Source organism: Balaenoptera acutorostrata, chromosome 2, assembly GCF_949987535.1.
Source record: "Balaenoptera acutorostrata chromosome 2, mBalAcu1.1, whole genome shotgun sequence".
In the NCBI taxonomy this organism is placed as follows: Eukaryota; Metazoa; Chordata; class Mammalia; order Artiodactyla; family Balaenopteridae; genus Balaenoptera; species Balaenoptera acutorostrata.
The window spans coordinates 46,650,347-46,673,251 of NC_080065.1; the positions used below are offsets into that span (position 1 = coordinate 46,650,347).

Genomic DNA, 22,905 nt, shown 5'->3' on the forward strand with positions numbered 1-22,905 from the left:
CTATGCCCATTTTTCTATTAGATTATTAGTTGTTCTTACTAATTTATATAGGCTTTTAAAATATTTAAGGTATCAATTTTTTTCTAGGTTATGTTTATGAAAACATTTCCTCTAATTTGTTACTTAGCTTTTAATTTTTTAGTGATTTTTTCCATAAAAAATTTTAAGGAATAATCACATTTATTTACCTGTTCATTTTTGGTTTGTTTCATGATTTTATGTTTTAGAAGGTCCTTCATCAGCCAGAGAAGGTAGATGAATATTCATCAGTATTTAAACCTTGTTAAATGGCAAAACTATTATTTTCTTAAGGAAGAAAAAAAAAAAAAGCCAGAGACTGGGAGAATATATTTGCAAACAGCACATTCAACAGAGAGTTTGTATTCAGAATATGTAAAGTATTCCAAAACTGAATAAAAAAATACGCAAGCCAATTAAAATAAATTAGCAAAAGATCTGAACACTTTATCAAAGAAGATGCATAAATGGTAAATAAGTACATGAAAAGGTGCTCAATAACATTTTTCATTAGAGAAATGCAAATTAAAACACAATGGGGGGCTTCCCTGGTGGTACAGTGGTTGGGAGTCTGCCTGCCAATGCAGGGGACGCGGGTTCGAGCCCTGGTCTGGGAGGATCCCACATGCCGCGGAGCGGCTGGGCCCGTGGGCCACAACTACTGAGCCTGCGCATCTGGAGCCTGTGCTCCAAGCAGGGGAGGCCACGATAGTGAGAGGCCCGCGCAACGCGATGAGGAGTGGCCCCCGCTCGCCACAACCAGAGAAAGCCCTCGCACAGAAACGAAGACCCAACATGGCCAAAAATAAATAAATAAATAAATAAATAAGTAAATTAAAACAAAAAAAAAACACACAATGGGATACAACTACATATTTATTCAAATGGCTAAAATTAAGAAAAAATAAAAAGAATGTATATATATGTGTGTGTGTGTGTGTGTGTGTGTGTGTGTATAACTGAGTCACTTTGCTGTACAGCGGAGATTGGTACAACATTGTAAATCAACTATACTTCAATTAAAAAAAAAAAATTGAAAAAAAAAACAAACCCCAAACCTGGCAATAGCAAAGGCTGATGAAGATTCAGGGCAACCTGAACTTTTATACATTTTTGGTGGGAATACAAAATGGAAACAGTCACACCAGAAAATAGTTTGTCAGTTCCTTCTAAAGTTAAACATACTTACCATAGGACCAAGCAATCTCATTTCTAGATATATAGCTAAAGAAATGAAAATTTATGTTCACACAAAAACTTATACACAAATATTTATAGCAGCGTTATTCATAATTGCCAAAAACTGTAAACAACCCAATGTCCTTCAATGGGTGAATGGACAAACAAACTATAGTTCATCCACAAAACTGAATCCTACTCAGCAATAAAAAGCACAGCCTACTGGTATATGGAACACAGATGAATCTCAAGTCATTCTACCAAGTGAAATAAATCAATCTCAAAAGATTACATACTGTATATTCCCATTTATATAACATTCTGGAAAAGGCAAAACCCAAGAGACAGAACTAATCAGTGGTTGCCAGAGCTTAGAGATAGGGGAGGCCTTGACTACAAAAGGACAACCTGAGTTGATGTTGGAGGTGACAGAATTGTCTTGAATCTTGCTTGTCGTGGTTACATGAATCTATGCATGTGTTAAAATTCATAGAACTATATGTCAAAAAAAAAGTAAATTTTACTGAATGTAAATAAAAAGGAAACCAATATTTTCTTCTAGATTTATTTGGATTAAAAAAAAAAACTGCACATGTGTCTGTATGTGTATTTTGATATATGTGGTGAGGTGTGGAGCCAATCTGACCATTTTTCCAGTTACATAGCCAACTTTTCTCAACACCATTTATTAGTGCAGTGGGATCATATTTTGAGATCCTGACCTATATACATACTTTTCTACCCTTCCTCTTTCCTCATTTAAGGATATGGTTGATTTTATGCTCAACCTCCAGGGAGGGATATAGCAGGGTGGATAGGAGAAATAGTGTCTTTCTGTTTCCAAAAGCCAAGCCCAGAACTGAGAGCAGATTTGGAGCAAATTAGTTCCCCAGCTGTAGAAAGAACTACCAAGGCAGATGGGATAAGAAGGTGATAAGAGCATATAGGACCACTGGACCCAAGAGCAAAGGGGACCCGAACCTTGCTTCCTTGGCAGAGATGCTGGGAAATGGGTGGTGGGGGATGTCTGTGTGGTGTGCCTGGGCAGTGGGACCCTGGGAGGCTAAGGAGGGGCACAGTGAAAGAGGACATGCCTGTGAATGGGGTTTCCCGTGAAGAGAGTGGCTACTCTTCCTGTCAGTCACTCTGGGAAAGGATCAGTCCTGAGGCAGGAAAGGAGGGCATGGAAGGCCTCTTCTTGGCTTTACTCTGGGGCTTGACCGCTGGCAGAAGGCCACCCCTGGGAGAGCCAAGAGGTCTCTCAGACATGGAGGCAGCCTGCGGGCCGGGCATCTGTGAAGGGGCTTGGGCCTTAGTATTCAGAGAGTAGCCATGTCAGCAGTGAGACCACAGTCCCCATGGTAAACCGTGTCCTCTGTCAATCAGGCATCCTTTTCCTCATGTTATGATATGGGCAGAAATTTGAGAACCCTTAATAGGACCGTATATTTTTTCAACATAGTCATCAATCCAACACTGCCTATTTGAACATGTAGCAGATATGATTCATTCCATTCTGTGTGAGTGAGGTCTCCAAACAATATTTATTATGAAACAAGATGAGGCACCAGCCATATTATGCCTTCCTGCTTAGCGAATATATTGCCCATAAATTCAGTAGATGGAGGGCTGGACATCAAGGTAGTCAGGTTTACCAACACGTGACAATTCTCTCTGGAGCACTGTGAAATACTCCTTCACAACAATTGCTAAGAGTGACTGTTTTAATCCTTCTGGCCATCAACATGGAAGAAGAGGTCCAGAAGGACACAGGGAAAAAAATTATTTTGCAGAGAAACAGGAGAAGCATAGATAACTTCTAACTAATACACATAGAGCCTTCATGGGCAATATGTAGCATCCAATTTCAAGTTATCTAAGCTGTACTTCCTTTCTTATCTCTAAGCTTCAGGATAGTCCTACAAACATAGCAGGCTGGACTCAGCTATCACAGTGAGGAGCTGGAGAATCAGGGCCCATGATTCAGAAGAAATTCATCACAGACAAGCAGTGGGCTGATGAGGTGGTCTCTGAATGGCAGGAGATGAGGGGCACAAGAATGCAGTGTTGGCTGAAGAGAAGTCAAGGAACGATTTATGGAACATGCAAACATTCTCTAGATAATTCCCAGATATGTGTAGGGAGGAGAGTTTGATAAAAGACTCTCCTTCCTGAAAATAAATGACTTGGGTACTAAAGGAAAGTATGACCTCATAGACTGATGAAATTTGGGACATTTAAGCTACATAAGCTATTTATGAGTTATGTGTTCTGTGCCATCAATCTTAGGCTAGTACCACTGTGTTTTAAATGTCATAGATTTATGATGTGTTTTAATATCTAGGAGGACTAGTTTCCCCATATTTTCCCTCATCCTAGGTTGTTTTTTTGTTTTTTTTTAAATCATTGCCTTATTTTTCTTCTCTTTCCTCAAAAACTTTCTCTCCACTGGGGAAAAAAAAAAAGAAGGAAAGCGAAGTCACAGTTGTTGCAAATGCATTAAGTACTTAAACCCATGAAAATTTTGAAAAATTCTATACTAATACAAGCTTACAGTTTCAATGTGAAGGCACAGCTACACAATGCAGGATGCAGAAACTGAAAGAAAATGAAGAGCAGGATTTGATTAGTCTATGCAACACATGAGCTGAACTTTGGAGCAGGAACTAGACCTTTCTTGAGATTTTACTTCACTTTGAACCCTTGTAGGACCCAATCTTTTGCATTTTCTTTCTGCCCTTGGTTTTTCTTTCTTCCCTGAGGCTGGGGGAACTAAATTTTCTCTGCTAAGCATGTGACAATGCAAAATGGGAAATACTCTATTCAGAGCTGGTTCTACAAGTATTTTGAAGTAGGCAAACTTTTTTCTAGCCTTCTTTTCCTAGATGTGTTCTTTTCTTCTCTTTTTGGATCATTCACCTTTCCTCCTCATGTAACTAAGTCCTATTAGTTTCTTACCTGCTCAAGTTCAACATCTGCTCTTAGGAAAAGGTCTAATTTCAATTATTTATACCTTAATTTTAATTAAAGTCATCATGTTAACCATCTCCAGCTTCTGAGACTTACATGGAACCCAAGATTTTTTCCCCCCTGTGTTATAAGGATTTCAGGTATCAGGAAGTAGGAAGTGCTTCTTGGGGCATCTAAAATCATGATAAGTAGGTGGCTAGATTTGCACTTCAATAGAAAAAGGTAAACAAAACTATACGTAGTGTACAAGCCTTATACTCGTTTTCAATAGTCTTATTTGTTGTTATATTATTCTTATATTTCCATTGAGTCTGTGCCTAACTGAAAGAAAGGTTAGATACACATTGTAATTGAAAAGTTCTAAGAGTTGATTATGGATGAAGGGCATGCAGGTGAAAAGCTCTGTTTAGAAGTCAAGGGTACAAGTTTTCACTTAGTTGCTAAATACCTCTGAGGCAAGTCTCTTTACCTTTCTGGACTCAGCTTCCTTTTCTATGCAAATACATCTTTAATGACTGAAGAAACCCAAAACAGAACCCTGATAAGGTCACATCTAGTTCTGAACACAAAGCCTCTATTATGCTCTTCTCTGGATAACAAGAGCTTGTTGACTTTATGACATAATCCAGGAACGAAGGAAAAGAATCAAGACTTACTGTTAAGAACAAAAAGTGCCTATAGCAGGAAGCTGATAATACAGAAGGCCTTCTGAGAACACTGAGAACGGTTAGCAAAAAGTGGAAAGTCTGACAATACTGTACAGTCATGGCGTTTCTCTTCATAACAATGATTTTTTCCTGCCCTGACTAAAATAGAGCAGCTTTTATTGTCACAAGCGTATGTATAAATATTACTGGCAGTAAGGATATAGTCATATAGGATAACTCCTTAAACATCTTCTTTATTTTGAGATTAAAATTTGGAAAAGATGACTGGTAGTTCCCCACATTTCCGAGTTGCCATGGATACCTGTCGTCCACATCCAGAGCCTGCAGGTTGCACTCAGGGAATCTTGCCAGCTCGTTGATGATGTCACTGAAACCTGCTGCTGCGGCGATGTGCACACACGTCTTCCCACTCTCATCGTCGTAGTTGATTATGGAAGGACCCTGGTGATGGCTCAGAATGATGGAACACAGAATTCTATTTCCACTCTGGAAAACAGAGTCAAAGAAAGCTCATTATGTACAATCCAGTGCTCTTCCCTGTCTATGCAAATTAAGATAAAAATTCAAAGCAAAAAAATTCAAAACAACAAAAAAAGAAAATTCATTTTATCAAACCCACAAACAAATTTCCACTTGTCTCAAGTCACTGCAGGGATTTTTGTCTCCTGTAAGAGTTAAATTGTCTTCCATAATCAGTGAACTAAGGACTTAAATACAGGTGTAATTGACTGACATTAGAGCTAGCACAATGGGTGGGCCACCTAGATGACTTCCTCATTAAATATATTCGTTTTGTTTCCCCCACTTGCTGTAGAGGTTAACCCCTGAGAAGCTGGCAGAGTTAATTTTAACATTAACAAAATGACTATGACGAGTACTGACTAGTGACGTAATGATGATCAGAATGATCTGGTAATGGTCAAATTGCTATAAATTGCATGTAACTTAATTGTCAAAAATCCTTTGTGAAAAGAAGTACGTCATAATTTAGTAGCTAATTGATAAAAAGAAATAAAAACAAATAAGTAAGAAAAGGAAAGAACTTCAGGCAACCGTCTAAACTGGGTCCCACTTTCTGTGTAGGTGTATAGTAAGTTTTTATCTTATCTTTTTTTTTTTTTTGGGTCTGTGGGTCTTCATTGCTGCACATGGGCTTTCTCTAGTTTCGGCGAGCGGGGGGCTACTCTTCATTGCAGTGCGCGGCTTCTCATTGCGGTGGCTTCTCTTGTTGCGGAGCACGGGCTCTAGGCACACAGGCTTCAGTAGTTGTGGAACATGGGGTCTAGAGCACAGGTTCAGTAGTTGTGGCACACGGGCTTAGTTGCTCTGTGGCATGTGGGACTGTCCAGGGCCAGGGATCGAACCCACGTCCCCTGCATTGGCAGGCGGATTCTCAACCACTGCACCACCAGGAAAGCCCTTATCTTATCTTTGAAGGGAGGCTATTCTACACTCTTTTTAGTAACCTGTCCCAGCCTTAAAAGTCACCAGCTCTTTCTTGAGAGCATCCTACATCTCTTCAGCTTGAACAAATGAGTAAGTAAATGCTGCGCATATTACCTTTCATTGGACTGAAAAATACAAAAAACACTGCATAAGCATTTGCAATTTTAGATGACAATAAATCCTCAATGGCCAATAAAATAAATTCTAGTTTTATCTCACACAGTGGAAAGTCTTATCTTTCAGATTTCTCCTGATATCTGTGTAAAGATTATAAAACAGTCCAAATAATTCGTCAGCATTTTAATGTTCTCCATGACTCCATATAGACCCTGCATCTCCACGCAGCGGGTCTTATGGGAAGAATGGAGGTCTCTAGGAGGCACGAGGAGCAGGTTAAAGAAACGGCAGAGACACGCACTAGTTCTGGGGGCCAGGAGCCAGGTCACGTGCGGGGCTTAGGGTCCTGGGCAGAAAGAGTGTTGAACTTTTTTTTTTTTTTTAACGTCTTTATTGGAGTATAATTGCTTTACAATGGTGTGTTAGTTTCTGCTGTATAACAAAGTGAATCAGCTGAGAGTGCTGAACTTTTTTAAAGCTACAATTCTAATACATTCCAAGTGCTATTCGACAGCCACCTCCTAATAAATTTTCCCATGTAAAGTTTCTTTTGGCATTCCTCCCACTTTATTATCCCAGTTTATTTGACCCCAGGGTTGTCTTTTAGAACCTCTGAGTCAGTTTGCACAATTCTGTGGAACAGCACCCTTTCATTTTTGCTTTTCCTTTTCCTTTCCCTCCCCTCTCCCTGTTTGCACTGAGGACTCTCCGGATATCTCGTTACTCAGCGTGGCTTCACAGGGAACCGTTACACAGTGAACCCTCGAGTGTGCTCCCACTGCATCAGGGGACTGCAGCTGATACAAGCTCTGCAACCTCTTGCAGGACCAAAGGCTCAGAGCACTCAAAGCTCTCAACTTTGAGCCCCAGAAAGAGTGCTGAGTGGGTTTTAAATGTTACAACCAGGGCCAGCTACATAATTTATGGGGCCCAGGGAAAATGTGGAGCCCCCTGTTCACATGGCAGAGGAATAATGTATTCCCTTCTTCCATGGTGTCTCTCTGGACCTGTCACTGCGATTTTTATTTGCTATTTAGTGTCACGCTCCCTTGGGCTGGGCATTCTCACGGTGAGTGCAAACCCTCACAGGTGCCTAGGGCCCCATCTTGCAACTCAGCGCATGCTCAATCCTGACCCTGCCTGAGTCTGTGCCCAGACCCCTGCCAGGGAACTGGGGAGCTGGGGCCTGAGCATCTGTCCCAGGGCGGCAGGGAGGTGGGACTGTGTGAGCTGAGTCTCCACTGTCCTATTAGACTTAACATACAAAACACAAATTCATCGATAGAATTACTGAGACTTTTCAGATGGCCACAGAGCATTATACCCCCAGCACAGAGCTCCCTTCTGAGTGTGGGGCACCTGTGGCTTTACTGGTCACACGCCCATAAAGTGGGCCCTGCCTGCAACCTTTTTCCTTCTTTCCTTCTCACCTTCTCCCTTACATCCTCTTTCTCCCTCCATTCTTCCTTTGTCTCACAATGACTTTTAAATAATTCGGATCAACGACTTTACCTCTATGGCATGCCTGTCATCAAAAGGTGGCTACAGTGAACACATCTAAGCTTCTGTGCCTGCTTTATCAGCTTTTCTAAGGTTCTTTCACCTGATGTTAGGTAAACATATTTTGAGGGGTCTGAAATATGGTATATTTAAAACAATCAAGAGACCCCTCTCCCCTTTTAAGAAGCACTAGCCATTGGAAAAGGAAAACAGAAGCAAAAAAGAGTGTCCGCTCAATGAATTGATTTCGTTTATGGTTTCCTGGAAGAGCAAAGGAATTCAGGTTGCCACAGTGATTCAAACAGCAAAACACTCTGTCACGCTTCTCCCTCTGTGTGGGATGGAGTGTCAGGCACAGATGGAAAAAACAAAACCCACTTCTTACACACTGCCTTCCTCTCTCCTTGCCTGACCCACAGAGGAGCCGTTCTGGAAGGAGCAGCCAGCTGAGATAGAGGCTGCGGCCCAGCACATCTCAGTGGGCCTCTTCTGAGTTCCTGACCACGGTCCCACTCAGCATTCCCCTTGCAAGCTGGAGTCTTACACGGCTTTTCTGGACAAGAGAAATTCCACCCCCTTACACTTTTCCTCCAAAATGCCTTTTGTCCTGAATCTTCCAGACAATTCCTTTGTCTCTAAACCTGGCCCTTACTTACAACATTATCATTGCCTTTTTTTTTTTTTTCCTTATAAGACTATCCTCCCAGGAGTAATGGTGATAGCAATGTTTACCGAGTGAACGTTCTGTGCCCAACACTGCATTTCCATGTTCTAACTCATTTAATCCTGACAACAACTTCATGAGGTAGGTACTCTTATCATCCCCATATTGTAGAGGAGAAATTGGGAGGCACAGAGGGATTAAGTTGCCCACTGTCACAGCCAAGAGGTGGCAAAGCCAGGACTGACTGTCTGCAGAGCCCTCGTACTTCACCACTACACCATTTTGTCTCCAGTTAAAAGTACGGTCTATTTATTTGATCCTGCATGTTCATATGGGAGGAATTTAAGCGAAAACTGCTCTTGGGATCAGCGACATCAGTAGCAATGAAGTGCGCCTTGCCAACTGAGACCTTCTTTCAACATTAGGTGCTTTAAAATCCTCTCCTAGGAGGGTTGCCATGGTGCACCCTCACAAGAATTTGAGAGAGCCCTGGAGAGTACTAGTTTGTGAGCTGAGGCCCTGGCTCAGTGGTCTCCTGGTAACAGCATTCCCTTCTTGGCAAAATGGGCTGAGTGTCAGTCAAAGGGAGTCTCCAGGTCTGGGAAGCCTTGGTCACAGACACCAGGAAGCACCAGGACAGAAGAAATGGGATGTTGGCCAGAAGGGCCCTTAGGAAGAATGGAGAGTGGGTTTCCGTTTGGTGGGAATATCATTCAATAAGGGAAGAATGGGGCTTCCCTGGTGGCGCAGTGGTTGAGAATCTGCCTGCTAATGCAGGGGACACGGGTTCGGGCCCTGGTCTGGGAAGATCCCACATGCCGCGGAGCAGCTGGGCCCGTGAGCCACAACTGCTGAGCCTGCGCGTCTGGAGCCTGTGCCCCGCGACGGGAGGGGCCGCGATAGAGAGAGGCCCGCGCACCGCGATGAAGAGCGGTCCCCGCACCGCGATGAAGAGTGGCCCCCGCTTGCCGCAACTGGAGAAAGCCCTCGCACGAACCGAAGACCCAACACAGCCAAAAATAAATAAATAAATAAATAAAATCAAGTAAAACTTTAAAAAAAAAAAAAAAAAGAGAATAATTTAAAAAAAAAAAAAATAAGGGAAGAATGTTGTATAGATCTTATTATGGAGCTCTAGAATTCTACATTGGGTGGCCAAATGAGACTGTGAATTTACTTATTTTTGCTGCATTTTTGTTCTTTTTGTCCATGGGTAATCCATAAAGTGCCTTCATGTACTCTGAAAACTGTTGGGAACTACTGAGTCCTAGTCATTTTTTCTTTATACCTCATGAGGGAGGGGAATTCACAAGAAGGCTTGCCAAGAAGAAAGTTGAATTAACGTACAGTAATTTTGCTACAGGAGACTGATAAAAAACAAGATTCCAGTACTTGATTGTAGACTCTTATTCATTCATTTATTTATTTTTGGCTGCGTTGGGTCTTCATTGCTGCGCACGGGCTTTCTCTAGTTGCGGAGAGCGGGGGCTACTCTTTGTTGCGGTGAGCGGGCTTCTCATTGCGGTGGAGCATGGGCTCTAGGCATGCGGGCTTCAGTACTTGTGGCACGCGGGCTCAGTAGTTGTGGCTCACAGGCTGTAGAGTGCAGGCTCAGTAGTTGTGGCGCACAGGCTTAGTTGCTCTGAGGCAGGTGGGATCTTCCCGGACCAGGGCTCGAACCTGTGTCCCCTGCATTGGCAGGCGGATTCTTAACCACTGCGCCACCAGGGAAGTCCCGATTGTAGACTCTTTTTATTCTAGGTAATCTCCCAAGGAGTCTTAACACAAGATTTAGGACTAGTTGTTTATTTGTTAACGTGTTGGCGGCATTAATTCTATGGTGGGTTCTTCAGGGAGGGAACTCCAATCTCCATCCTTCTCTTGGAGGTAGGGGTCTGTTTGTCACATGACAGTGACTGTACAAAGCGGACGTAAGGGTTTTAGGTCACATGGCCCTTTTAAAGGGCTCGGTGGTTTTGTGCTATGAGAACACTGGCCCGTAAGTTCAGCTGGAGCCAGATGTGTTAGACTGGAAAGGAGCTGGAGGGGAAGTTTTACTAGTTTGTATAGTGTGAACACCTGAGAGTTGAGGGTTTGGGGCTAACTAGAGGACAAAGGGGCCCAATATCCTGGCTTGGAGTCAGGACCATCTTCACGGTTAGCCCCTTTGGACCCAGGCTTTCTGCTTGGCCTGACTCCAGAGGCTGCTGTATCCCAAAGCCTGGGGCTGACTCTCCTGGAGAGCTAGTGGAAGATAGAAATGGGGGGTGGGGCAGTGAGGCATGGTGACCCTCAGCTGCTGAACTACTTCATTTCACAGGTGTTCTAATGATTAATATGGAAAAGCCCCCCATGAAACCTCCTTCCCTGCTGTGTTAGTGTGTAGACAGTGTCTAGCTTCTGCTTCTAGCTGTCTGGCAAGGTGACAGTCTCTAGGACATCTCTGCATTGCCCTTGCCACACCTATGACTGGGAATCTTTCTGTTGAAATGGAGTCTAGCAAAGAGTAACTCATAATAAATATTTGCTGAACAATGCATAAATAAATAAATTAATTAATAAATTAATAAAAAAAAAACAAGCCTGACCAACTCTGGGCAAAGCCAAACGAAATAGAATTTTACTCATCCTTTTCTTAGCTTCCCTCTCTTTTTCACACTATCTCCCGCCTTTCATTCTCTTTTCGCTTCTTTCCTCACTTGTGTTTACTCCTAGGTGAGTTCCTGTTTTTTCTCTGTCTACCTCATCCCCTTCTTCTCTGCAACCAAGCACTGGGGAGCTGACACATGCAGGCCACTTTAACTTAGGCTACCCTTCAAGACAGCTCAGTCTTTGCTCCCAGGGTAATGGGGTTGATTTCGTAAATTTGACTTTCTCTTTGTTTACTCTGGGCTTATGTGGCTTTGTAGTTTTCCTCTTATCAAGCACTGGGAGTCGTGTGGCCTGAGTCTCTGCAGGCGTGGGGTGTGTTTGGGTCATGATAACCTCCATGTGCACTAGTTTCACCACCTGTGAACTGAGGGGTTGGACTAAATGACTTGTGTGGTCCTTTCCAGTTCTAAGGCTCTTCCATCTATGACCCGGATCCACTGGTCTATGACATTTATAATTATCCTCTGACATTCTGAATATATTTAAAGTATACTTATAGGATTTTGATACAGTTCAAACAGTTGACCACAGATCTTGGCCACCACGGGAAGGAGGAGGATTCCATGCTGGACCAAATCAGTCTCAGGCACTGGGGTTGATGGTTATATTCAAGAGCTCCAAGGGTATGTGTATGTGTGTGTGTATAATTTCCTTAACCACATAACCACATACTGAATGAACAAACATGAAACAGTTTTATATTACTGCAGTTCTTTTCTTTCTAACCTCCCTTGAAAAATGCACTGAAAGAAGAGTACTGCTGAGGAAGATTCCAAATAAACACATTTTCTAGGATTAGGAGGAAGGAGCTAGAGGTGAGATTTGAGGGGCAGTAGATACTTGCCCTTCTCACTGACCTGCCATCATATCTATCCTAGAATTCCTATCATTAGAAAAAACTCCTTGATACTAAGCCACATGGACTAAGGCACATGGACTTCCCTGGTGGTGCACTGGTTAAGGAGGCTGCCAATGCAGGGGACATGGGTTTGATCCCTGGTCTGGGAAGATCCCACATGCGGCAGAACAACTAAGCCCGTGCGCCACAACTACTGAGCCTGTGCTCTAGAGCCCTCAAGCCACAACTACTGAGCCTGTGCACCACAACTACTGAAGCCCATGTGCCTAGATCCCATGCTCTGCAGCAAGAGAAGCCACTGCAACGAGAAGCCTGTGCACTGCAACGAAGAGTATCCCCCGCTCGCCACAACTAGAGAAAGCCCACACGCAGCCACAAAGACCCAGTGCAGCCAAAAAAAAAAAAAAGATACTAAGGTGTTGCATTCCTGCAAGTTTCAGTTAAGCTGAAAATGGTATCTCACAGAAAGAACCCAATAAGCCACTATTCCCACTGACTTGGGATGGATAAGCTTATTGAACTGAATTCAGTGAACACCTTTTTGGTGTTCACAAAGATTCACAAAGATCTGTTCTGGGTCTTGAGAGACATCTGGATGAGTAAGGCACATTGCCCTTAAGCACATAGTCTAGAAGAGGAGACACAGGCACCCCACTGATCATAACACCAGTAATAGAAGTAAGGAAGTGCTAGACGGAGGGAAAAATTCTGAAAGGGAGCTCAACAAAGAGGGTGAACTTAGTTGGGCCTTGAGAAATAAGGAAGAACAAGTATAAATTCTGCAGTTAGAAGGGATGATGCAGGGAGTGCAAGAAGAAAGAAGTATTTCACCAAAAGGGAAGAGCATGACCAAGGGGAAGACAGGATGAATCTTTACGATGTATTGAGGAGATTATTAATATTCTAGTATGATTGGAGTAAAGCCTATATGGCTTGAAGAGGAAAGGGCAGGGAGTGGGGTGGGTTGCAGAGAGGTTGTTCATGGCAGTAAGTGCAAGGCAAGGAGTTTGTTCTTTACTAGAAAATGGTGAAGTGAAGGTTTTTGAGCCAAGAACCAGCAGTGACCATAATTGTTTTGGTGTAGTAACAGTTATGTTAGTGCATTCCTTTGTGATTTGTAGAAAGAGCACTTGGTGCAATGTGAGAATAGACTGGAGAAGGAAAGGGCTGAAAGTAGGAATACAGATACTGAAACTGTTCAGGTGAGAGATAGGGGAAGCTTGATCTAAGGCACTGATGGTAGGTGTACTAAATTGTCTCCATTTGTTCTTCCCGGTTAACTCTCCATCTTTTTTCATCCTGCTCTCTACTCTTTAGCATGTATGAATTGCATCAAATGGACCCCTTTGCCCTTTGGCTTCTGGTTGGGATTGGCCAGTGAGTGGTACTGACAGGAGATGGATGTAGGAGGAAAGAGTGATTGGGGCATTTATCCTCCAGTTCCCTCCCTGCTAGGCCACAGTTTGACTATTCCATCAAAGGCTACAGTTTCCGTCCTAGGCCCTTTCCTACAGCTACAGCTTCTGCTGTGTCTTAGTAACCATTCCCTCCCATGCCCTCCCAGACGCCCTAATGGCAACCTGCTGTTGTGTGTAAATAGCCTCTTTATGAATCTATGCTCAAATAATCCCATCTGAGTGGGTTGTTTCCTGCTGGGGCCCTCATCTATACAGTGGGGACAGAAAGGAGGAGACAGAGATGTGAGACCTAAGGAGGTGGAATCGAGAGGTCTTGATAACCAATTACACATGAAGGATGATAAGGAAGCAGTGTCCATGGGCCACATGATGGCCTTTGGCTTGGGCTACTGAGTGGATGGGAATGTGACGGGAAGGAGAGATCATGGATCCAGTTTGAACATACTGAGTTTGACGTGTCCATGGGAAATTATGGGAAGATGCCTGGTAGAGTTGGAAATGTGAGTTTAACGTTCGAGAGAGAGGTCAGAGCTGGATTTTGATCTGAGGAAATTCTGAGTAGAATGATAGTCAAAGCCCTAGGAACCGATGGGCTTTCTGAGGAAAGGAGAATGACGAAAAGATTAATGACTAAATTTCTGCAGTGTTGAGGAGTGAGAGGAAGATGAGTCTGAGAGATACCTGTGTAGACTCCTGATAAGCTAGTGTCATCACAGATAGGCAAGAACATGCCCCGAAGGGACTGCGATTCCATCAAGGGAGACTGGATGCAGATAGGGACAGCGTTCTGCTCAGTGTTAGCCCAGAGAGAGCCACGCAATTGGCTCTCCTGGGCAGATGGGGGAGGCGAACGAGGGCAATGGGCCCACAGGAGGGCACCACCAGCTACCAAGGGACCCAAGAAATGGGGGCAGAAGTCAAACTTAGTTTACTTTTCGGGCCCAATGTTTCAAATCTTTACTGCTTTGGTTGCCTGGGTCAAATACAGAAGCTTTATTAGTTCAAAGTGCTATCGCTTTAAATATGGTCTCATATAGTCCAAGAGAAAAGCAGGAAGTTCAGTGAAAGGAATTAATGACAATGGGAAATAGACTCATTCATGTGGAAAAACTTTATGAGGAGCACAGTGCTGGCCCTGAGTTATAAATGAAGAAGAAGGCTAACGGAGGCAAGTATAATCCCGGTTGCAGCTGACATTCGGAATTACCCTCAGTCTTCTTTGCAGAGTAAAGGGCAGAACACACCACTTCTGAATTTTACTGCTAACCACAGGGAGGGAGAGGGTGTACAGTTCCTCCAGAGGGTGATTCTTAACCTTTTTTTGCAGGGGGGTGGGGGTAGTTACAGATCCTCATTGAAGAGTTGAAGAAACCGTAAACACCTTCCTCAGAAAATTGTATGCTAACATCCTCACACATAAGCACATGCAATACTACATACAATTGTAGGGGTCCTAGAAGGAACCTGTCTTCTTAATCTTTCCCCCCGCAATGCCAGATGCAGAATAGGTGCTCATGAAATTTGTTTTTTTTCTCATGAAACATTTATTAAGCTATTGAGTATACAAATGTGTGAGGCATTATGCTTATTATACAAAATCATGATCAAAATGTAAACATCTTAGGTAGGAGAAGCTAAGGTTTTAGAACCCATTAATACGAATTCATTTATCATAGTGGTTTTCAACCCCAGCTGGACATTACAATCTCCTGGAAGAAGGGAAAACTTTAAAAATTACTGACACCTAGGCTCCACCCGAGACAAACTGACTGAAAATCTAAGGGTGTGGGGCTTGGGTATCAGTATTGTCTAAAAGCTCTTCAGATGATTCTAATGTACAGACAGGACTGAAATCAATGTAGCAGGTTAAAAGCTATAACATTTAGTAGAGAGAAAGAATACAGTATGTAGATGTGGGTATGATAACTAAGCTTTCATGGAGGAAATTGGGAGCCATAATAAAAATGATAATCTCTTCCAATTACAAAGAATATTACATATCACTGTCACACGCACGGTCTCATTCGTGCCCCAAAGATACACCTATAGTTAAGCCAAGCAGGTTTAGGTGACTCTTCTCAGAACAAAGCCAGCTCTGTTCATGCAAACTCAGATCTTCTGAGTTGAGCACATTTTTCTTTGGATTTTGCCAAATTGCCTCTTGGAGGATCAAAACAAGGGTTCCCACCCATGAAGAGCCCAACTCAGAAGGTCTGGAGTGGGGTCTGGGAATCTGTTGTTTTACAAGCACTGCTGATGATTCGACTGCAAAGCCGTCTCCCAAGCAGCAGCTCTAAACTGGGCTGTGGTAGAGCAAGGTGGAGCAGAGGAGGCATATCAGTCAGAATTCCCCGGGGAGATTTTTCAAAATGTACCTGCATGAGCCCCATCCCAGATCTATGAAATCAGAAAACAGGGGCGATGGGAGTGAATATACAGAAAAGGCTTGATTCTGATACCACTCTCACCTCAGCTGAGAGCCAACACATGTGGGATACATCTTGGTTGCCCAGCCAGGCTGCCCTGGGGCCACTGCTCCAGTGGTGACCCCTGACCAGCCAGAGGACTGGGCTCTGGGCGGGCGGGGACCGGCATGAGAGGGACAGGGCAGCTGATCAGATACTGAAAGTATGGAGGAGGGTGCTCAGGGCAGGTGAGGATGACAAAAACATGCTTTGTTCACTTCACAGTTTTGCAGGGCTGGCCCTGCTACAGGGTAACTGAAGCCAAGTTTGTAGGAACAAAAACAGAGTAGTTTCCAAATCACTTCTGTTTTGCCCTTATCTCAGGCACACATGTCAACCCTGAAAGTGCCAGGTGCCCTCCTCTGCTGTTGTGTGGCATGTGAAAACACCTGAGTGAAACCACCATCAGGGCGTGCAGAATCACAGGGACCCTGGCAGCAGTTCAGCAAGGGTGCCCTTATTGGGCTGATAGAAAGAAACAGGGGGGATGTCTAGGTTAGGCATGAAAAGACAGAATGGGCTAGCAAGTTTGTTGAAAGGATGCATAGTATCGCTCTCCTTTCAAGGACAGAAGAGATAACTCTTAGTTAATCATTCCCTTTGAACGATTTCCTTAGAAAACACTTCAGTAAGTGTTAGCTATGGCCATTCTTTCACCTTAGTCTCAGTTTTCCCCACTTTGTGTTTTGTGTTTTTTTAAAATTTTTGGCTGCACTGCACCGCACAGCACGTGGAAACCCCGACCAGGGATCGAACCCGCACCCCCCGCATTGGAAGGTGGAGTCTTAACCACTGGACCACCGGGAAGTCCCAGTTTTCCCCCCCTTGGACTGTAGATTTCTGATTTCTCTGGTCATGTGTACTGATACAGATTCCCTTTTGGGGTAGTGAGGTAGGGTTATGAGTCACAATTTCCATTGTTCAGAGCACCATTGCTCAGGGTCACCTGGAATTACTCTGCTTCAGAGGATTTGGAAGGAAGAAGAGAGTCATGGTCCAAAGGCTTTGAAGGGACTTTCCTGATAATTCTTTGAAGGGTTATCCTGGTTCACTGTGAGCCAGCATCAATTATTGAGATGGAGAAAGAGAGAGTGAGAGAGGGGTGTGTATGTGTGTGGGTGTGTATGTGTGTGTGTGTGTGTGTGTGTGTGTGTGTGTCTGTAACAGCCGAGGTGGGTGATATTCTGTAACTCCTCCCCCTCTTTACCTTGGCAGGATTTCTTCTCAGCAACTGATGCACCCAAATCCTCCAAAGTGGCAGGTTTGCTGTTGCTGCTCTGGATATGAATGAAGGGAAGAGGGCAGCATGTATCTTACTTGCTCTGTTGTACATATAAAGGCCACATCAATGCTGGGACTGTACCTTTGAAAATTCCATCTTTCAGGTCTGACATGTTCAGAATTGTTAACATTGTTTTACACCATTTATACTTGAGACAAGCCCACTGGCTAACTTCTCACCTGCACAGCCCAGTGGAGAGCCGTTTTAAAGTCTTTATCCACAAGGGTGGGGTCTGCCCCCTTCTTCAGCAGCATTTGGGTGTGTTGAGGCCGGTTGTGGAAAGCTGCCCAGTGGAGTGGTGTCATTCCCTACAAAACCACAATCAGAGGGACAGAGATGAGCACAGGATATCAGGCAGGAAAACGGAGCACACTTTCTCCTCAGGCCTGAGGGCGCCACCAGATGTGCTGGTTGCCGCCTGTCAGTTCATTCGTTCCTTGGGCCATTCATTCAACAGATACTTATTGGGCTTCTACTTGGTGCCAGGCAAACAGGTGTTAAGGATACTACAGTGAATAAGATAAATAAGATCCTGTCCTCATGGGAATTACACTGTGGTAGAGGAAGATAGATAATAAACGCACGCAAACAAGCAAAAGCATTTTCCAGATTGTTGAATGCTATAAAGAATGTACTTGGGGTGCTGTGAGAGAGTAACCACCACGGGGGTAGGAACTGTTCTACATGGGCCTCTGTGAGCCGGGGTGAACTGTGGGAAGAGACCAGCGAGCAACAAGTCACTAAGGCCGGCACCCATGATCAGTCATGCTGGGATGCCATCTCCCGCCACCAGGGCAGGGGCACTGTCTATTTTACTACGGTATTCCCAGGGACTGAACCAAGGCTAAATAAATAGCTGTTGAATGAATGAATGAAAGAATGAATGAATAGGGAGAGGAGGAGAAAGATGTGAGATGAGGTTGGAGAGAGGCAGGGCTGATCCTGGGAGCGTGGGATGGGGAATACCCGGTATAAGGCATTTGGATTTTATTCTAAACTCAATAGAAAGACAGTGGGGGATTTTAAGCAGATGTTGACATGATCTGATTTACATTGTTTAGAAGAAATCACTCTGTGGCAGCTTGGAGAACAGATCTGGATGAGTCAATCTGCTGAATCCCACCTTCTTTCAGAGCTTAAGGTCACACACTCTAGGCATCATTTAATAATAAGATAAGCTTCTTCTGGGAAACATTTGCCAAAAAGAACCAGTATTATTTGGGAGTGTACTATGAAAAGACGGCCTCTTCTCCTTGACTATGGCTCTCAATAATATGAAATGTATCTAAAATGATTCTAGATTAAGATGCCTGGTAAAGGGAGCAAAGGACGTAGGTAGCTTTCTCTTTTTGGAGCTGTCTCTGCAGGTAACATAAAGATAATGTCACCGCCTTGGCCTTCTCTGCTCATCCAAGATGAGCTGAGTGGAGGAGATGGGCCTCAGCCTAGCTAGGAGTGCAGAACTAATATTATTCCAGAATTAATATGTATTGATCTAGAGATCTTTATGAGTTCTTATGTATATTATCTCACTTAATCCTCCAAACAGCTTTTTGGATTTAGCATTGTGGTGAAGTCCACTACGTGCTCACCAAACTCTACTTCCTCTCCCTCCAGGGCGCATAGTCAGTCTACACTCCCCAGCCTCCCAGCAGATACATGTAGCCACGAGACTGAGTCCTGACCATTGCAGTGTGGACAGAAAGGATGGAAGGATGGAAGCCCCGACCCCTCCAAGGTCTGTCTAGAAAACAAAACCTATGTCGTCTTTGACATATTTTCTTCTCCTCACCTGACAACTGAATGTAGAGGAGGACAAGGCTCAAGAATGTGCTGGAATCATGTGATTAATCAACCCAGGACCCTGACTGATGAGGTCGGACAGGGTCACCTCATCAACCAGCACTGGGCTATGAAGCAAGCAGGAATTAAGCTTTTATTATGTCAGGCCACTGAGATTTCGAATTGTTTGCTATAGCAGTTAGCCAACTCTGACAGGTGCCACTGTCCTTCCCATTTTGTGGAAGAGGAAGCTGAGCTCTAGGGAAGTTCACAAGTCTATGATCGAGCTGAAGCTAGGGTGTGATGTTTGTGGGGCCGTGAGATTAGAATGTTAAACCCCCTTGACCAGTTCCATATTCTAAATCATTACATTATGGTCTGCTTTCAAGTTTCAAGTGTCACATAACACTGAGCCTCCAGATACTCTTAAGGATATTTCAAGAAATTGGTTCCATATGGAAAAGAATGCTGGTCTAAAAACAGTGGAACGTCTTGTTCTTATTGCAACAGCTGAATATTACTTGGGATTCAGAATAGCTCACAGCATTTCAATGGGTCCTCTTCATTTTTTAATTTGGCCCACTGGAATTAGACATCTGGACTCCAGGGAATCAGATTCTTTTTACTGTGCAAGGATTATTCCCAGTGCTAAGTCCCATTTGCTTCAGAATCATTGGCTTCCTTATGAAGTGCCACCTGTATCCAGGGTTAAAGACATTGGAGACAATTTTGAAGTCACTGGGGTGTAAGCTTCAAGAAGGCAGGGCCCTTGTCTGCCTGTCTGAATCCCTGGAGCCTAGAACAGTGCCAGGCACATTGTGGATACTAAGTAAAGGCTTATTAAATGAGTGACTTCTTACTGTTCTTGATTGAATTTTTTGCTTTTGTAAAATTTGGCTTTGCTTTCTAAAATCATTCACACAAGAAAGACAGACAGAACATGACTTCTTTATAGAAAATGAACTTGTCTGATATGATCATTGTTACCAACTGTTCAATTGAAACCTGTTAGAATTCCTGATGAGCGCTCCAAATGAGGTAGATAGCAATCACTACATGCAGAGATACAGATTTAGCAATATGAGAATTCAGTGTGAAATTGTGAATTAAACTGTCATTATGCACTGTTAATCCTTGTCTCCTAAATATAGCTTCTAGGCTTTAAGAGTTATGCTCTTCAAACACCCTTCCCCAACCCCCTGCTGGAAAAAACAAAAGAAAAGAAAAGAAAACAAAACAAAACCCCCCACCTCCTGCATGCTTTGGTAAATGGTGGGGAGGAGCACTACCATTTTTCATATACCTACTTGGTGCCAAGAACTTTATTCACTTCACTGAATCTTTACAACAATCCTAAGAGATGGGTATTTTTAGACCCATTTTACAGGTGAGGAAACTGAAACACAGGTTAAATATTGGGTTGGCCAAAAAGTTTGTTCGGGTTATGGAAAAACCCGAACGAACTTTTTGGCCAATCCAATAATTTCCCTAAGGCCACTGACTGGTTACAAGGCAAAGGTGGGATTCAAATCCAGGTCTCTCCAACTCTGGAGGAAGATGCTTGTTCCACACATCAAGCTAGTAGACTTTCATTTTGGAAGTGAGCTCAGCTGCTGGACAATTTTTTTCTTTGTGATTTTAGCTAGATTCAGGGTCTTCTCACTTTCTAGAATGGTGATTCTCAGTAGCATAAGGGTTGCCACCCTTTATTATTATTTGTTTCATCTGGCATCACCTCTAGTTTTCTTCTAAAAGTGCAGCTGGCAGACATTTATTTTTGTAAGGTATTGAAATATACATATTCTCCCCCCACTCCTCCCCTACCCTGGAATTTGGGATCAGTGTTATAAATAACTGTTGATCCTCTGAGTGGCCCCAAATCAAGACTTGAAATACTCCATTACTTCTCTAAATAATAATATGTTATATAATATAAATTTGTGTATTTATATTATAGTATAAACAGGTTTCAAAATTCACTCAAGTCAAGGGAAACTTCCTGTTGCTGTTTTTTTCAATTGGGCTAATGAGAAATACAAATACATCCTCTTAGAGTTAGTAATATGAAAACCAAAACTGTTAGAATCAGCTCAAGTGCAGCCCTTTGTATTGCACAACACACTTTGTTTAGGAACTTTTTTCTACAACTGCCTCCTCCTTCTTTCAGCTTCTATTAACACAGCTAACACATCCTAGTTGTGTTATGTTAAGACTCTGGTGGCCATTTACGGGGCAGACTTCAGGCTTGGGCAATTGGCATTTGCACTGAGCTGTGATAGGGACTAAGATTAAGCTGTGATGCACTTAAAGGCAGAGGCTATGGCTCATTCACTGTGATATGCCCAAGCACACATTAGGTGTTCAAGAAGTGTTCATAGGAAGAATTAATTAGTGAATTGCAGGTTATCCAGGCTCCCCTGAATTCATGGGGAGTGTAAGGTACTAGAGTCTGTCGAATGCAAGCCAGCCACCTGTGTCCAAACTGTGAGGCTCCTCACTGAGTCCCTGAGGACTCAACTGGGCCTTCAAAGAATCTAAGGGCTGAAAATCTAGGAGCTACCTGAAGATATATTACAACAAACACCCAGATGACTCTTGTAACAGTAGAATTCCACTTTGTTGAAAAAGAAGGAGTATTGGCTCAAATAGTGAAGAGTAACTTACATTCATTTAAGAACATAGCTCTCTAGAATGTTTTGGAGGGAAATGTTAAGTTTTGGTTGACTTAGGATCCATTTCGAGATAGCTGATAGGACTGTGCGTGGTGACTATTGGGTGCATAGCGGGGCTGTTTTGGAACAGGTTCTTGTACAGATGAGTAATTCTGTGCCTTGAGCCTGTGCCACCAACATTTCAGTTAAGGGCTTTCAAATCCTATTAGCTTCTCAGACCTTTTTTCTTTTTTTCCAAAACCACTGTGACTTTTATGTTTTATGAAGCAGAAATCTGATGAAGTGCTTAGCAGTTTTCATGTTTCAGAATTGCACTTTTAGACCAGCTCTTGCAGACGCTGAAAGACACAGAGAGAGAAATGTGTGATGTGGCTGGGCGCTTGGTTCACCCCTCGCCTTGGTGCACTGGGGGTAGAATTTTAGCAGGTGTTTGAAAGATCAGCAAAACAATTCTAGATCATCTGAAGGATCTAGAATTTCACAGAAGTCCAGTTTGGCTCTGTTTGACATTTTAATATTCACACATTATTAATTTTGTGACTACCTCTCACAAAAGTTATAGAGGGTCTTCTGTATACAAAAGATTGGAATAAATGATGTACTTTAAAAGATTCTAAAAAACCCTAGATGGTTAGAAGTGCTGTAATGAAAGCCATTTTCTTCAAATTTATTTGGGAAAAACCTTACAATTATAGATCACAAAGATTAGTAGTGCGTTAGCAAAAAAAGCTTGCATATTAATATTGCAAATTTGTTCTTTAAAATAGTTTGATATCTGTTATTCAATATAATTTTTTTTAATTCTATATATTTTATTTTATGTAATTTGAAACATTTTTCTGAGAAGGGATCCATAGGCTTCCCCAACATACCAGATGTGTCCATGTCATGAAAATGGACAAGGACCCCTGCCCTAGAATCTACAGTACATTTTTTAAGATCTAGAATAATATAAAATCTTATTTTTTTGAGAGGAGATTTTGGAAATAACTAAAAGTCACCGGGAGTCAACTCTGGTAAATAAAATGGGTCATTGAGTTGGGTCAACAAAACAAAGAGAGAAAAGGCCAATAAAAGAAAATTATATGACTTTTTCTTGAATTTAATAATGTAATTCTCTATTTATCTAAACATGTATTTTTGGGGGGACTCTACTATGTGTAAGTTACTGAACTAGATTCTAGGGACACAAAGATAAAAAATACTGCCCCTA

At 42.9% G+C, this 22,905-nt stretch overlaps 1 protein-coding gene across 1 annotated transcript in view; it reads right to left on the reverse strand.

Moving 5' to 3' along the window:
• ANKRD55 (ankyrin repeat domain 55) overlaps positions 1–22,905 on the reverse strand; it is a 92,979-nt gene that overhangs the window by 14,969 nt on the left and 55,105 nt on the right. The window contains exons 6-7 of the mRNA XM_007195603.3: positions 17,418–17,546; positions 5,137–5,321 (exon numbers count right to left, since the gene is read on the reverse strand). Coding sequence (XP_007195665.2) covers positions 5,137–5,321; positions 17,418–17,546 — 314 coding nt within the window. The remainder of the gene's footprint in view (positions 1–5,136; positions 5,322–17,417; positions 17,547–22,905) is intronic.